Genomic DNA, 18,392 nt, shown 5'->3' on the forward strand with positions numbered 1-18,392 from the left:
GTTTTTCTGCTGGCTTCAAAATAGGCAAGAGACGAGGCAAGTTCTTTGAGAATAATGAGACGCACGATTTAATAAAACATTCGTGGAAGTAGACAGATCAATACAACGTGAACAGACAGCGTCTAGAGAAAATGTCTAACTTCTGCAGGAAAAGATGTTGCTATATAGGATGCACATGTGCGAGGGGAGGGGTAATCTAAAATGAGAGGCTACAGCTCCAGTATCTTAAAATGCCCAGGCGCTCAAGGCTGTTGAGTCTGAGCATGTGAAGGACTTGTTCTGGAGAGAAGAGGCCTCTAGCCTCGAGCAGGTAATCATAGCAAATCTGTGTGACATTAATGTGTATCTTAGCAGAAATACATATGTATCTGAGTGCATAATTATAACTAATAGTAGTAAAACCAAATGGAATAATAGACGCAAAACATTTTATAGGTGCAGCAACAAACAGTATTTTTGCTGACACTAAGTTAATTACATTGATATGTTTAATGTGGGAAGCCACATCTCTGTTACGGAGGCAAGTGTAGCATCCCCACAGAGTCCGATGCTGTTTTATAACTTTTTCAAACCTGAACTTATCCACAGCAGTGCGATTCCACCACCATCTATGTACCTCCAACTCTCAAACACGTCTCTCCGCCCTCATTCTCCGCCTCACTCCTGCAAGGTGCATTCACGGACGGTCTGAACATCACAACGACATCTGTTATGCGTGTACGCGTGGTCTCAATAAACAGAATTCTTATCACTGTGTGTTAAACTCACTAACGCTCACAAACAATGAACAACTCCGTAATTGTGTCCTTTCTTTGTGTCGGAGCAGGAGCTAACTAGCACTGTGCACACCGCTGGCCAGGCGCCATTCACGTGATTTTGCACTCAACCGCACTGCGTAACTCGGAATGGCGGAAGTACAATTTGCTGCATTTGAGGGTGCTTGGAAATTTCAGAAAATTCACTCACAACGTGAATTCAACTTAAATTATGTGCTGTCTTTGAACACAACTCCTCATTGCTTATAATAACACAGTTAAAGTGCAATTCAAATGTTCTTCTACTATTAAAGAGACGGTATTAGGCAAATACATTTTCAGACGTGTTGTATATCGAAAATTTCAGTTAATTTGCAGCTGTTAATACATACAGATGTATGTGTACATATATAATTGTTTGCAGTCATTCTTCTCTCTGTTCATAAAACACAGTAAAAACTGGCATTTTTAAAACATAGTTGGAAATGTTGCTTAATCATGATTAATTAATTTGAAAACTGACTAATCTGATTAAAAATGTGCCACATGCAAACACTGTTATGATGTATATTTCTGAACCGAGTCTTGAGACCCAGACAAGGATGCAGGTCACTAATGGCTTTAACTTGTTGAACATCTTTCAATTCTCCTGAAAGCAATTACAGAGCTGGAGCTCAAGTCGCCACGATGGCAGCAGCACCAGCTATAATCCCCCCACCGCTGGACATCCAGGCTGTCATAGACAAGCTGGCGGAATACGTCGTCAGGAACGGTCTTAAATTTGAAGCCAGCGTCCGTGCCAAGAATGATCCACGGTGAGAGTAACAAACTATATACCTTTTTAGCGTTTTCCCTCTAGATCATGCGGGAGCAATTCATCAGCAATGCATCCTTTAGGCTCTTTGTTAACGAGTGTAATTCTCATACAGCATACTGTATGCTCTTCCACACTAGGTTTGACTTTCTGCAGCCTTGGAATCAGTACAACTCCTATTATGAGTATAAGAAGAATTACTTCATGCAGAAAGAAGGAAAAAGCTTGACAGAGGTATTATAAGCACTATACAGTATGTTTGACTGCTTTTTTTATTTGTATTAATCAGCTTTGTTAACCACTGAATGTTGCCGCTCTTACACGGATGCTTGAAACTGTTGTCATGCGTGTGCAGTCCTCCCTTGCCTCTTTGTGCTTCGGATTTCGCGGCTTCACTCAAAAATATATGAATGAATAAATCATGCTTTTGTGGGTTGAATACAACCTATTAATAGTAAAAAAAAAAAAAGAAGATTGAATCATTTGTTATGTGTTTTTTTGCTTCGCATTTTCAAGCATAAAAATGGCTAAATTAACTCAAATAGGAATATAAGACATTCAGAAGACTCCCTCGAAGACGCTGTGAATGATTTGAAATATTTTACACTGGTCACTGGGTGTCAGTACACAGATGTTTACAATTACATTTTCCCCCGAAGTCAGACATGTTTCTTGTCAGGAAGCAGGTTGTTGTTTGCTTTTATGCATGACTTTAGCTGTTTGAAAATGTGCCAGATTGATTCTTGGTAGATAAGGATTTAAAGCGTATATTTGTACAGTAATCTCTCGTTTATCGCAGTTAATTGGTTCCAGCAGACCTGACTGAATTTCCGTGAAGGATTAATATATAATATTATAATATTACTGTAGTTAGAGCATAGAAAACCTTCTAAATGCATTTTTTTTAACATTATTAGAGCTCTCTAGACATGAAATAATAGCCGCATGGTCACCTTTACACTCGTATTACCCAATATAGCAGACATAATAATAGAAAATAAGACATAATATTGACTCACACATGTTAACATCGGAAGAGTCAGGTCACATCTCGTGTATTGCACGAGCGCATGATGCTTCTTTTACCGTAATGCCACTGTTGGTGCAAAATACGACAAATACTGCAATATGCAATGTAAGTGACATATTTCATTTTCCACATTTTGTCTCAACAAAAAAGACGTTAAATACAAAAATCATGACCAATAGTCAACTAAAGTAACATGTTCTCCTATCAACAAGTAAGACAGGTTAGTCTTAATAAATTGACAAATAAGAATCCAGTAAAATAGCTGCTAACTATACAATTTGGCAAGATACACATTTCTATGTGGCACAAACATCAGTAGAAGAAAAAAGTGCAAAAGTATGAAACTCTGGACTAAATGGGTAATCCTGGCAACTAACATCCACACAAACCAGCTCAGGGGTGCAAACAAACAAACAAACAAACAAACAAACAGTTGCCATCAGAGAGATGACTTACGAACTGAAAGGGCACGACGAATCGCAACGCTGGTCTATTGTGTGGGGAATTTGTTACGAATTTCAATATTGAAAACAACCTGTTTACATGTGCAGCATTTGTCAGTGGACACACTCACACACACATTCATCAGACAAAGAGCACACAGATCCTTCTGCACACTTCCTGACAGTACACCAGCCCAGGTGGCCTGACATTTACCGTTGTGTGCCTGAAAGCACCTTCGGTTGAGCTGCCCATCACTCACCAGCATTAAAATTCCAGTATCCCACCAACAAGCAACAGTGAAGACTTGACCTCTTTCTATGACCACACACACACACACACACACACACACTCAAGTCTACAAGCAAGTATTGTGTATAGCAAACATAATAGAATATAGAACGCTAAGTCATACTTCTAAGTCATACTTTGCACCTCCTGGTAACCCCTCCATTCACCAGACTGCAGGCAATTTATCTCAAGTGTAGCTTAAAATCTCTATTTTTTTTCAAATCTAAATGAATCTGGTTTGTGTAGAAAAGCTCTGTCGCTACATTTGACGGTAAGCAGACCATACACCTGGCCTCTGTGAATCTTCTACAAGATGAGCATTTCAAAGAGGAGATACGTTCAATTTCAAGTGATTGTTTTCTTTTTTGGTGGTGTCATGCCACCGTTCCTAACATTAAATATACAAAAAGACGAAGCCAGAGGGGAGGGGGGCGATGTTTACACCAACAAGGAGACAATTTAAAGCTACAGAAGCAGAAATAAGTACGTTTTTCAATACATGGATACAATAAAAATGGCAGAAGACACTTTTATCCCAGTGTGTAGAAATATGTCAACCAGCCTTACTTTTAACACCAAAACTTCATTTTTGTCTTGACAAATGAATTAAAATACACTGAAAGTCACACGTGTGTATTGAGTTAGTCAGTGACTGACAAAGCAGCTGCAATCTCCAAGCTGGACGATGTCCTAATTAAACAACATTGCTGTCTAAAATCCCACAATTGTCAATCCACACAGGCGCAGTCTCCAAGACAGCAGCGTATTAGAAAGCATTCCGTAACAAAATCATTCAATTTGTGTGCCTGACTGTGTCACAAGCTCAACTCAATGAATTATTACGGCCAGTAAAACAACCACCACCCCACTTTGGCAGCACATGTTGTATTATGTACTCTATGTATTTAATATATAAGTCGCAGGACCAGCCAAGCTATGAAAAAAGGTGTGCGACTTATACTCCGGAAAATAGGATAATCCATTCCAAAAGGTCCGATGAAAACCGTAATGTTAGAAAACGAAATACACTTTTCCCATAAATAATGTAAATCCAATTCATCTGTCCCAGACACCCAACAATATTAACACTAAACATTCTACAGAGAATATTTGTAGTGTTACATGAACAAAACAAGGCAAAAATACATGTAAATGATGAATGAAATGGGTAATTGAACATTTAATATCACTTGTGCCTTTTTTAAAGACTTGTTTGGTGAACATGGTGATGAGTGCCACGTGTGTTAACAAAGTAACCTTTATATTGCATTCCTCTTCTCAAAGACGCTACCTTCGTTCATTGCTACAAGTTCTTTCTTCAATTCAATCGTGTTTCTCACATTCTTTATCAAAGTTCTGGCATTTGCAACTTTTTAGACAGCCATACTAAGTTTGTCTTAAAAAAAAACAGTCAAACGCCTCATCAGAGCACGGCACACTGCGCTTAATAGGAGGAACAAATGAGACAAATACAGAGTTGTCTATCATTTTGTGTGCCTTTTTTATGAACAAATAAAGCACACACACACACATAATAAAGGAATCTGTCTATAGTGTCCCAACTGTCCATTTTTTAGAGGCTGAGTCGCCAGTGTGTGGATGCTTGATGTGGGCTCTCTGATTCCACCGACTAGTTTGTTATGAGCACTGTTTGTCCATACGATAACTGGGACACATTCAATTGCATCTGCGAAGCAGTTGAGGCAAAATGGATGCACGACACATACTACTGTTGTGTGCATGCAAGCTATTTTCTTCAAGCCACTTGTCATTCAGTTGGTACAACGCACAGAACACACTCTAACCCTTTACTCAAGACTAGTCTGTTCATGCCTCCAAGGCGAGACCTACCCCTGCCGTTAATTCTCTCGCCTTGCAGTGTTCATTATGATCATGCTAATTTTGGAGTTCATTTTAAGATGGGGGTGAAGAAAGTTTTCCATGGAACAATTTACCTTTTGATGAATCCAATCCATTAGCTTGTCACAGTGGGATCCATTATGGCCAATCTCAGGATGCAGCTGCTCTGCTAGTCTGTTACGAAACTAGTGTGTGCGTTATGAGAAATTGTTACTCTCAGGCAGCGCCGTGTCACATATTTTATATCAAAATAAGACTTACAAGATGTTGGCCAGTTTTTTTTATTTGCGCGGGTGTAGTGTATTTGTTGTAAAATTGTGGTAAGAGTTATGCTAAAATCTGCTCTGGGAAAAAAAAAAACATGCCCTACTTAAGGTGAAACTTTTGCATTTTAAGAAACTGTAGATGAAAAAACAGCAACCCGTACCATGTAGGACACTTTGGTAACTTAGGATGCAAGTGGAAGCCTTGGAAAAACACGCAGTTAAAAATAAATATCTTCAAGGCTGATGCGCTTACGTCAATATACTGTAGCTCTTACAAAAGCAGTGTTTCAAGTTGGTAACATGTTGGGTTTAGTCAAACACAGTCTGGAGGCTAATTTATTGGCTGTTGTAGGCCTATCTGAATATTGTTGACATGGAAAGAAGAAATCCCAGCTGGAGCAGGCTGTGTTAAAGGGGCTGAAGATACTATACGGGATATTGAGATTTCAGTATTTGTCTTACAAGTGTAAAACACGTTACGAGGGATGTTCAAATGTGTTGTTTTTTTTCAGCACAGCAACAAGTTTGCTAGTTCAGTATATCTGAAATTATTTCTAAGTTTGCCGTTTGAATTGTAAACACAGTGGAACCTTGGTTAGCGTCATTAGTTTGTTCCAGAAGGTCAGACTCTAACAGAAATGTACACTGCCCGAATCAGTTTCTTCCCATAGGAAATAATGCAAATCCAATTTATTGCACGCTAACAGGGAAATGCGAGTAAACTGCGGCAGCACAATGCACAAACAGTGTTTATTTGTGAAATGCGTCCAGTGCAAAGAAGAGTTTAAGGGCATACTCACATTACACCAATCGTACTGCGCTGGACTTGGACCTTATGGCCCCTAAAACAGATTTTCCATCTTTTAAAATAAGTTTTCCATAGCCTTTTTTTGCTCTCTGCTACATCCAGTATTTTGTTTCTTGTCAACTTTGCAGCCCTATTTATTGTTGAGTAAAACCCACACAATTACACTTTACTGATACTCGGGTACAAATGGAGCAGTTAGAGAGTCATCGTAAAAGTGAAGGCAGACCATTTTCTAAGTATAAACTTGCTTCGTACCATTTGTCTCTTGTCACATTCTTCTTCATTATGTACAAAAACTGTGGGGGGGAAAACAATGAATATGTTTTGCGTGTGACTCTCTGTTGTCATTTACCTTATTTAGATGGGCAAGCTTCAGTCGGATGAGTCTGGCAGTGATTCCAAAATGAGCAAAGGTATTTCTCATCTCCCTTTTGCCATTCCTGCTTGGATAAATATGCTTGTGATGATTTGAGCCCCACACCCTCTAAGTATCTGGGAGTCAGGTGGTATTCACACTACCAATCTGTGTTAGCACTGTTGGACTGGAAATGTCTGGAGTCGGCCTAAACTCCATAGATAGATGCACATGCTTGCAAGTGCAGACTGTCTTTCACAGATACTGCTAACAAGTGACAGGCCATAGCAGGCTCAATTTTCTTCTCGGAATTATGACTTTATTCTCATATTTTGACTCTATTGTCATAGCATTACAACCTTTTCCGCAACCCAATTTTCCAAAAATTACAACTTTATTTGTCGTTTTGTTTGTTTGTCATAGTGAAGTGCTTGACTTCATTATGCGACTTTAAGAAATGTATTTATTTTTTTAATATTTCAACTTTACACTACTAAAATGATGTTACTTTTACTCATAATATTACAACATTATTTGCGTAAAATTACGACTTTTTCCCTTAATATTTAGACTTTATTCTTGTAAAATTGCTGCTGATTATGTGATTATATTTTGTAGAATGCACAGCGGGCCAATCAAAAAAATAAAAAATAAATAAATAAAAATGCAGGCCGCAAATGGCCCCTGGGCTGCACTTTGGTCCCCCCTGCTTTAAATATAAACTATTTGAGAAGTTTGAGCTGAAAAATGTCCACACTTTTGATCACCGCTTGTCACTAAAGTCGATCCCACAACCAAACCAGTTGAGAAGGACTGGGCTGGAGGGTGTGACTAGCTTGTGGTGTTGATGTACAAGGGGAATGTCCAACCCAAGTAACTTGACTTGAAGTTTCTTTTAAAAATAAGAATGAAAATATATCTTTGATTGTCGTTCTCTACTTTGATATTTTTGTCTGTTTCTGTGTTGTTGCAGCTTCTTTTGCCCCAATCTGTTTTGCCATCAAAGCGAAGGAGAATGATTTGCTGCCACTGGAGAAAAATCGAGTTAAGCTGGATGACGACTCGGATGAGGACAAGGTTTTGTTTCACTTTCGACTGAAATGTGATCCTTAACGTCATGTGGTTGAAATTGTTTGCCTCAACAAATGAACATGTTTGTAGTTGCTCGAAGGCGAGGGTCTGGAAGCTGTGGTCGGTGCTGCCGCCATCGCTGCTGCTGCAGCTGCCGCCGCCGCCGCTGCTATAGTGGTCATCAAGGAGCCGCCTCCGGTTAGTGCGCCAGAGGCGAAGAGACCGGGTCTCAGCTTGGAAGAGCTGGAGGCGAAACAAGGTAACAGCCAAAACAAACCCATCTTTATTTTAGTTTTTTACGTTCATGATTGTCCCATTGGGCAAATTCTGTTTTTACTTTGATGTTTACATTTCTGCAGTAAAACATATGTCCTATGGGATAAAAACTAGTTAAAAATAATGAATTACACCATGCTGTTGGTTTTTCCAAAGGAGAAAAGAAGAAAAATAAACAACAAGCCGCGGAGTGGAAAGTGAATTGTTTATTCCTTTCATAAAATACTTGTTTTAAAAAAATGTGGATGTGTTAGCAGATGGAATATTATGGTAAAATGAAAGTGTTGCAATGAGATTTAGATTCTAGCAAGGTTTATTTTAGTGGCTAAGGCAAATTTACCATCTCACCTTTTTTGCATGTATTTAGACATGTTTGATATTGGCTTTCATACTGGTATCCGATATTGTCCAGTATTTCATTACCGATTGAGATAGAGGCAGCAGCTGTAATGAACACATTATGAACACATTATGCTCTTTTTACTGGATGCATTTCACAAATTAAACACTGCTGTGGGAAATAATACAATTGCTGCAATTTGCAACACAAATTATAGACGAGCCAAAAGCTGCGCGTGACTCCGGGTGATTCTTTCTGAGGTGTGCTTTTAGAGGAGAAGTGCAGTAAACCTTCGTTTATCGCGCTTAATTGATTCCAGAGTTTCACAAAGTAGAATTCCTTATTTATAAATTGAACGTTTTTGTAGTTGGAGCACACAAAACCTGTTTAAGACCTTCTAAATAGGGTTTTTAGCATTATTAGAGCCCTCTCAGCATGGAATAACAATCCTATAGTCACTTTTACACTTGTGTTACCCAATATTAGAATAATAATAATAATAGATTAGATTTTATATAGTGCTTTTCAAGGCACCCAAAGAGCTTCACAGTGAGGTGAACCCATTATTCATTCACTCCTCAGTCACGCACTGGTTGTGATAAACTACATCCAGTCTGACGGAAACGTGTCGCGCCTATGGCCTCTCCAACCACCACCACACATTGATTCACATTCATACACCAGTGTGGGCAGCACAGGAGGTACGGTGGGTGAAGTGTCTTGGCCAGGGATGCAACGACAGTGACTGGGTGGAGGGAGCAAAGATCGAACCGCCAGCCTTTCGGTTTCTGGACATAATAAGAGAAAATAAGCCATTTAAGACATAATATAGACTCAAACATGTTGTGTGTTGCGGTCAATGTGTTCCTGTGCTACGGTAGCTGAGTGGGGGGTGGACAGGAAGTGGCGTTGGGTGTTATTGTGCCTGTTGAGGTAATTCAAACCAGCAATAAAAAGCCTGTTGTTCCAGCAATCAAGTCACATGCGTGTGTCTCACTGAACATTACAGTAGCATTACTGACACCTAGTGACCGGTGTAGAATACTACGTGCCATTCACAGCATCTTTGAACGCGTCCTCTGAATGCCTTGTATTTGTATTTTAGTTCATTTAGCCATTTATGCTTGAAAATGCTTAATTTAGGAACAAAAATATAAAAATGTGCTTAAATATGCACATTATGCCTATTATGCCTATTATTTTTTACGAATAATAGGCCATATTCAACCAAGAAATATACTTTATTATAATTTTGAAAAATCGTAATAAAGTAAAGCGGTGAAGTGGTGAGGGATTAGTGCAAGATTTCTTTCCCCCATTATAATGATTTGCAAATTAACAAAAAGGTTGTGAAAATAATTTTTGGAAAATGACACAGGCATCAACATTCAGTTCTTCAGTTCATGTCTGAGACTGCAGGCCTGCAGCAGTGCAGTCTGCTTCTCCAAATGATGTTTTAACGTCTGATCCGTGTGATGGTCAATGGCTGATTGTTGTTATCCTAGAAATGCTCCTACTCGATTGATGAACTTAAGATAACCCTTAGGTACCACACACACACCCAACCCGCCCCCCTACAGCCGTTTGCTGTTTTTATCAAAAGCTGATTACCTTGTCATACAGGCTTGCAGACTCTGTGCATCTTTGAAATATAACAAAGCAGCCAAAATAACACCTGGTCAAACTAAACATGGCACCATTTGAAAGCCATCCGTTGCAAACATTCACTAATGCAGGGGTGTCCGAAGTGTGGCCCGGGGGCCATTTGCGGCCGCAGCTGTTTGTTTAATGGCCCCCGTCCCATTCTAAAAATGTAATTAAACAGGAAAACAAAAAATGAAACGGCAAAAGTGAAAGAAAAGAGCGATTATTTACCAGAAGATCAAAATATTACGGTAATAAAGTTATTAAAATAAAAGACAAAACTGGTAATCTTATGAGATAAAAAGTTGTAATTTTACAAGCATAAAGTCATAATAAAAAACAAATTAGAAGCATAAAGTTGAAATACTGGAAAAAAGACACCATTTTTTTCTAAACATTTTTCAAATATATTTGCAGTTAGGTTGAGGAAAAAGTTATATTAGGAGAATAAAGTCTAAATATTTTGGGATGAAGTCACATTATGAAAAAAAGAATTTTAACATAGCAAAAAAGAGTAATGTAAAGAGAAAGAGCTCCTATTAACTATGATTTGTCACCTATAACACACAGTTTCAGATGGCGGCTGTTTTTTCTTTCAATATTTTAAGGTTCGTAGCATATCTACATTGGTTGGCTTAAAAAATGTAAAATTTCAACGTGGCCCTCGCATTCTTTGAATTTTCAGTGTGCGCCCTTGGGCACCCTTGCCCTAATACTTCAAACTAAGCCAATAAATAATCAAACCTTTGCAATATAAAGAGTGAACAAAGAACAAAGGTCATGAGTCAATTTCAGACTAATTGTCACTTTAGGTTGCCCGGAATGTAAGACAACCTCTCTTTTAAAATATATTTCCCCCTACGCGGATGTCGTTGTTCCCATTTTGAAGAAAAGTAGCTTTTCTAATGATTGGTGAAAGTTATGCATGTTGGATAGCACACTGACCTTGAATACCTTGGGCTCCTAAAAGTGTTCCTCTGCGTGCATTAGCGATATTTCATATAATTAGTTACTGTAATGGATGGCTTGCCAGAGGAGACTGATTTAAGTGCCTCTAAAGACTGTACATATTTAACTAGGCTGATTTTTTTTTTTTTTTTTTTTAGAATTTATTAGGTAAAGAGAGGAAGAGCTAGAGAGTAATAACACGCCCTGGATCATAAAGACAGTTGCTAACTGGAGCCTGGAAAGACAAACACTTCAAACAGACAGTTCAGACAAATGTGCTACTTTTCACCATCAAGGGAGCTGACAGGTGCACTTAAGGTTCAACGTAGGAGTCTCAAAGTGTAATGGTCCCTTTTCGGGGCTGACCAACCGCCAGAGAAAGAGGCTCAAGCAGCCTAATAAATAGCTGATTGAATTTGCTTGGCTGTGTGGCAAAGTGGCTGTCGGTCAGCGGGCCTAACTTGATCAGATAGCAGGAGAATCAGTGGCGGGCAGCTGAATGCTAATCTATATCGATGGGCTGGAAAAGGGCCACATGCACCTAAAGTGGTTTCTAGTGATAAGTACTCTAATTCTTTACTTTGTGCATGCAATGTTTACATATACTAAATTAGTTGGAGTCCTCCAATAAATCGGCCTCTTCCGTTTTCACATGTGAAGTCCCTGTTTACATGCACTATTTCTAATTTGATTGTTTGCCATACACTGTGTGCCTCCGAAACACTAGATGGCGCTTAAGCGCTTTAATGGTATTTTGTGACATGCACGTTGAACAGAATAGTAATTGAAATACTTAAATCATATAAATAAAATGTGTAATAATTAATAAATTCATCAACATGAAATAAAATCCACAAGAAATTGTCTTAATTACGTACGTAGCTGTAGGGCCAGTTGTGTGCGCGGTGTTGGAGTTGAACACTGCTGTTGGCTAGGGGTGATTAACGTGACGATATTTTTTCGTTTATAACACGTGTCAAACTCGTGCCATGGAGGGCCGTGATTTAATTGATGAGCTCCCATCCCTTAAACTGAAGGAGGTGTTGATCATTAACATCACCTGCTTTAGTGACCGGCTGGAAAGAAAACCTGCAGTGTCTCGGCCCTCCATGGCACGAGTTTGACACCCCTGAGTTAGAAGTCTATCAGACTGAACTATGGCAGGATTGGGACCGCACATTAAGCGCTTTATGCACACTCTAATCCTTGCAATCCTACCTGCACTCGGCTTTCCCTGCATCACTCGTTCGTAACATGTGACTGTTTTTTTTTTTTCATCTGAGTTCAGCAGCTGCCGCAGAAGCTTTAGTAATTCTACATTTGATCAAAGTCACTTAAGATTTGTCAGATGAAAACACGATCCCTGCATATGACTTTGATCAAAGCATGTGCTAGTCGAGTCTAATTCGGACCTACTTCCTGGTATGGCATTCTAAGCATCATGGGAACTGCATTTGTTTTACTGTGTGTAAAACAACCAAATGCAAAAGAGCCATGCCGAACCTTGTGGCCGTTTTTATGGCTTAAAACTGCTTGAAAAGTCACCTCTTTTATAGTGTACTTGCGTAATCACCTATTTTTGCCTGTTGTGCAAAAACAACCGAGAAGACGTATAATGGGAGTGAGCGTCCGGTTTTATGAAAACGTGTGTATATATACGTGTTGGTATTGAATGTCTTAAAAGTAATCTTAAAATATCCTCTTGTCTCGTTTTTGGGAGCCCAATATCGTCGATTGTCTTGTGAGCTGAGCGCATTGTGACACCCCTACTGTTGGCATATCAAGGTACAAGTAAAGTTTAAAAACAACGGCAGACTGTGTTCCTCTGGCGAGACTTGTAAGACGTTACTTGGACAATATCACCTTCAAGTACTTGTACAGGTGGCTAAGTCTGTATGCATTTAGCGCTAAAATGAGGCACTGACAGCCATAGTTTTTGGGTCTATGTACTGCTGTTAATGTCAGTACCGGTTTCAGTAGCCATCCTTAGTACTGATGATGTTTCTACATGTGATGCATGTATTCCAGTGGTGTTGAATTTGTTTTTTTTTATGGTCCCGCACGTTCTAAAAATAGAATTTAACAAGTAATTACATTTTGAAAAAAAAAACTACGAGCAAAAATAAAAAAATCATCAGTAATTTTACAAGAATAAAATCAAAATATTAAGAGAAAAAATTATGAGAATAACATAATTTGATGAGGAAAAATAACATTTTAGTAGCATTGAAGTTTGTTTTTTTTTAAGTCCTATTGTGAAAAATAAAACGAATGAAGTTGTAATTTTTGGCTAAGTAAGTTGAAAAAGTTAAGTTACAAAAATGAAGTCCAATATTATGGGAATAAAGTCATAATTACAAGAAGAAAGTTGAAATAGTTGAAAACCAAAAAAAAGAGTCCAAATATTAAGAGAAAAAAGTTGTATCATAACAAAAAAGGTCAGAATTTTACGTGAATAAACTAAATGCTATGATGTTAAATAATGTAATTTTAGTAGTGTAAAGTGAAAATATATATATATATGAAATATATATATTAAGTCATAATGTTATGAGAAACAAGCAAAGCAAAATAAAGTTGTAATTTTTGTAAAATTAAGTTGGCGAAAAGGTTATATTATGGAAATAAAGTAAAAATAGTATGGGAATAAAGTCATAATATTACAGGAAGAAAATAATGAAGATTATTTAAGAAATTTGAAATACTTGGAGCAAAGCAAACAGTAAATAATAGTAATACACATTTTCATTGATACCACAAAGCTGAGATGCATTTTTTTCATGAAATATACTGTTTATAACTTAGCACATCTAACATGGTACTTTACAAAATATCAGCATGGCCCTTGCAACCTTGCATCCTTCCATTTTTCAGTATGTGGCCCTCGCTGGAAAACGTTTGTATACCCCTGAAGTTTTCAAATGTGCATATTTTGTATGCTTCATTTCCTAATTGTATCCCAAATAGTTGCATAACATGAAGCTTTTCACTTGTTCTTTATACCTCGCTCTCTTATCTGGTGTTGGTGCTTTCTGAGCCCGTTCACATTCTTCCACCCGTTTCTGTCACTCCGTCTCTTTTCTTCATCTCTCAGAGCTGTGAATTTATTCCACCCCCATTGTCATGCAGATTTCTCCTCGCCTCTTCCCATATGCCCCTTACTTGGATTTATATGTCATCTCAGATTTCTGCCACCACAAACGCAGTTTGGCTTATCATTAAGTGCAGAAAATGGCAAACTGCAAGCATCAACTTTTGTTTGATCTGACAGCAAACAGAAAATAAATCCCACCATCCTTTCCTCATCGAGTCTTTTGTAATTTCTTTCCATTTTTGTAGTTTACCATCTTGCTTTAAACACTTCACAATCATCCTGCTGCTCATTAGCCTTCTTCTCTCATGGCAAGGTAGCATGAAAAGTAGAGCGTTTCTGACTTTATTTCCACTTTCAATCTACAAGAAATGTATTGAGCAGTAGTAAGAAAACGAAAACCTTCAAATTTAACTGTCCTCTTTGTTCATCACAGCCAAGCAGAAACTGGAGGATCGTCTAGCCGCTGCAGCCAGAGAGAAGCTGGCGCAGGCATCCAAAGAGTCCAAGGAGAAACAGCTACAGGCGGAGAGGAAGAGGAAGGCAGCGCTATTCCTCCAAACTCTCCGCAGCCCATTAGCAGGGGAGCCGGGGGCCAAGAGAGCTGAACTAGACTTATCTACACGGCTTGAGGTAGATAAATGTTTGATAAAGGAGCTTCTGTAATTGTCATTGTGTTCATGTTCCTACATAATTTACCTGGACCATTAACCTACTCACCCTTGCTGAAATCACGCTTAAGCAGTTCTTAAAGGGGCGAATTGTTGGCACCCGAGCAAGACACTGTTAGTCCAACTTGTCGAATAAGGCCTCTTTTGTTCCTCAGGGATTGCACGGAAAATACAGTTGGTACATCTGGACTTCAGAGCTGCAAAATATGCTGTTCCTTTTTGCATGCTATATACAGTATGAAGTGTTAACTCATTCAGTTTATGCTGTAATTAATTTACTTTATGAAAGTGTCAAGGGAAAATCTGCTGCTAGCTCCAAAATAGACAAGACGAGACAAGTTATTTGAGAATAATACGAGGTACAATTTAATAAAACTTGCATGCGAGGCGACAAATCAATACAACCTGAAAAGACACCTAAGCATATTGGAATCAGGTGATAAGCATGTGGAGGACTTGTTTTGGAGACAAGAGGCCTCTGGCCTCGAGCAGGCGAGTTAATACAGAAACCACGTATGCAAGGGGAGGGGTGATCTTCTCCTCTTGTGAGGGACAGAGACGATGAAGGGCAGACTCGCATGCCGAGACACTAAGGATATGTGAATCAGGTGATAAGCATGTGGAGGACATGTTTTGGAGACAATTCCAGACTGTGGACATGCTGAGCTAGCAAATTTGTTGCTCATCTGTTGTTGTTCATCATGTCACGTCAATATCTCTATGGATACCGATATGAATCGATATCTAATTTTCCTGCCAATATCTACTTCCCTAATAGTAATCGGTTAGTTGATTAACTGTCTCGATTGTGTGGAACTGATTGTTGATTGATTACATGTTGAAGCTGTTCTGGCAAAATGAAGCGCACTACTTGGCTGTAACCAGCAGAGGCGCTGTTATTCAGTCTTAACTAGTTTGGTGGGTAACGGAGACTATGGTTTTAGCTATGACTTGCTTCTCCACTGGCCAGCCAAATGCAGAACTTTGAGAGAAACAGCATTTTAGACAACAAATGAATCAATTCATTAAACTTTTTTTTTAAATGGATGATTAAAGACATTTTGCCAAAGGTTAATTCTATTGATACTGGAAATAAAATAGTAATAACAATTATATAAATACATGACGTGTTGAAAAAAAATTCTTAAATGTAAACAACATGATGAGCTATCTGTTGCACGGTATGACATTGGATTTTTTAAACACTTCGCTTGCTTTAACTTGCAAACACATTTTAAGAAGAATTTGAGTCTTAAGTCTGAAGATCGTCTGATTGTCCATATTGAGGCTTTAGAAGGAGAAGTAGTCTGTCAGGGAGGAATGAGACGCATTAATCATTAATCACACAAGCCTTTTTCTTAGAAATACTTTACTGTGGAGTGTGTGCTGCGATGCTCAAGGAAGGGATGGCTCGACGGTTAGAGACGTGCACGTCTCCAGTGGCACACCTCAGGACTGTACATCACAAATTCACACTTTTCATCGTCACACTGTGACGATTCCTCTTGTTTGTACACACATTACGCACCGCTGTCCAGCATTCAATTCACAAACGAAGAGAAGCCAGAAGGAGGATGTTTAAACCAGGGGTCTCAAATTTGCGGGCCGTTTGCTATATTTTGTGGCCCCCTACTTGACATCAAAGATTATTGTAAATGCGGCCCTCTAAGCCCTGGCAACTTCAAGGGCACTCGCTCGGGCAAACACAAGCCAATACTGAACTCGCAGTGAGTTTGTTACACAGTGAAATGAACGGCGGGTTGGTGGGGGGGGTTGTCACTACACTGACTGCAAATCACAGTGCCAAATCACATGTAACACGTACGGCCACTACTACTGCTACTACGACTACTATGGGGAATACCAAACAACAATTTTAAGGCTAAACGTGTAATTTCAGCAACTTTTTACACAAGTACCACAAAGCATGCTGGGAAGCATTCCCAGCGACGGGCGTGATGTTGGCTCACAGCGTGCTGAGATGTAGTGGGAAAAATCGGGACACCCCTGATCTACACAGACAAGACGAGTTCGGATAACTAAAAGACGTCAAAATAATGACAAAGCAAAGACATTGACAATCACTGCATCAATACCGGCTGGTTACGGCATGAGCTTGGCATCTGCTTTTTTAGCTCGCAACTGTGTTGGGGCCAAATTTTGAATGGAGTCATCACTAGCAGAGCCGCAGCTTTTGATTTAGAAAAATAATGTTTTCAGACCAATCCTAATACTGTATATATCATTCATCAATACACCTTTTAAGCCACCAATATACTCGTAATCTTTTAGTTGCCTCTTCCTCCACCGTTCCTGTCTTCTACTGCTTGCTACCTATCGTTCCTCATGCTGATATTGAAACTTAAATATATCTTGCCAGTCTGTGTAGGGGAAAAGATTCACATAAGTCAGGCCTAATTTTAAACAAGCCTTTCTTTGCTTCCCATCATTTCATTATCTCTGCCTTAGCCCCGACTGCCGATAGTGCTCCATCCGAAAGGTGTGATAAATATTCCTCTCCCGACTTCCTTGACTGTTTTTTAAATAACTATTGATTGTCCCATGCACCCGGCACTCCACTTTGCAGACGTTGCCGCTTTATCTGATTTGCCCTCCTGCTTTCATCCGTGTTCTTCGTCATCCCGTCTGTTTGCATCCATCCCTTGCCCTTGTTTATGCTGTACCCATCTCTTAAAGGGTCGAGCATGGAAGGGATTGGGTAGGAGTGACTGACATGTTTTTGCGCCAATTCATAACAGAAGTTGTCTCAAGGCAGTTTCCTTAGGGAGCAGGTCCATGTAAGCAAGCACTTCTGGCGGCAGAGGCAAGGAAAAACTCCGTCTTAGGAAGAAGGGTTACTCAACTACATAATCAAGAAGGCCACAGTTTAAAAAATATAAATTCCAAGAGCCAAACATGTGCTGGCCCTTTATGCCCACTTGACATGAGTATCCCCATTTTCAATGCTTTTATTTGATATGACTTTTAAACATGGCTTTCTGTCAACACTGAACTTGGTGTTTTAAGCTAAGCTGTTTTAGAATAAAAGCAAAAGTGCATTTAACAAAAATAAGGTGCATTTCAGCAGTATTTAATGCAAAGAAAACAAAGGTGTATCAAATGAAAATAACTTGGATCACAGCAGTATTTTCAGTCCGTTAAAAGTGGAAACAAAATGCTGCATCATAGCAGTGTTTCAAGTCAAAAGTACAAACAAAATTGCATGGCAGCAGTATTTTAAGTCAAAAGTGAAAAAAAACGTTGCATGGCAGTAGCATTTGAAGTAAATAAGAAATGCAAACAGTTGCATCACAGCAGTATTTTAAGTAAATTAAAAGAGTAAAAAAAAAAGTTGCATGGCAGCAGTATTTTAAGCATATTAAAAACAAAAAAAAGTTGCATTTTAAGGAAGATAAAAGTGCAAAAAAAGTTGTATTTGAAGTAAATTAAAAGTGCAAAAAAGTCTCATGGGACCAGTATTTTCAAGTAAGTTAAAAGTGCAAACAAAAGGTTGCATCCCAGCAGTATCAAGTAAATTAAAAGTGCAAAAGTTGAATGGCAGCAGTGTTTCAAGTAAAAATTAAAAAATCAAATAAATTCCCAAGCTTCTAATTTGGTCGTCAGTTCCCACCTCGTTTACAGCAGCCAGCATGCAGCACTCTTTTTATCGTCTATGCGTCTGTATTTGCTCGTAGTTGTCTTTCAAAGTGTTTCATTCCAGTGTGCGTGTA

At 38.9% G+C, this 18,392-nt stretch overlaps 1 protein-coding gene across 1 annotated transcript in view; it reads left to right on the forward strand.

The window, feature by feature from the left end:
* The window catches only part of sfswap (splicing factor SWAP), a 45,740-nt gene that overhangs the window by 13,724 nt on the left and 13,624 nt on the right, over positions 1–18,392 (forward strand). Inside the window, exons 9-14 of the mRNA XM_054756967.1 lie at positions 1,412–1,570; positions 1,710–1,803; positions 6,627–6,678; positions 7,594–7,697; positions 7,782–7,950; positions 14,427–14,623. Coding sequence (XP_054612942.1) covers positions 1,412–1,570; positions 1,710–1,803; positions 6,627–6,678; positions 7,594–7,697; positions 7,782–7,950; positions 14,427–14,623 — 775 coding nt within the window. The remainder of the gene's footprint in view (positions 1–1,411; positions 1,571–1,709; positions 1,804–6,626; positions 6,679–7,593; positions 7,698–7,781; positions 7,951–14,426; positions 14,624–18,392) is intronic.

Source organism: Dunckerocampus dactyliophorus, chromosome 17, assembly GCF_027744805.1.
Source record: "Dunckerocampus dactyliophorus isolate RoL2022-P2 chromosome 17, RoL_Ddac_1.1, whole genome shotgun sequence".
NCBI lineage: Eukaryota > Metazoa > Chordata > Actinopteri > Syngnathiformes > Syngnathidae > Dunckerocampus > Dunckerocampus dactyliophorus.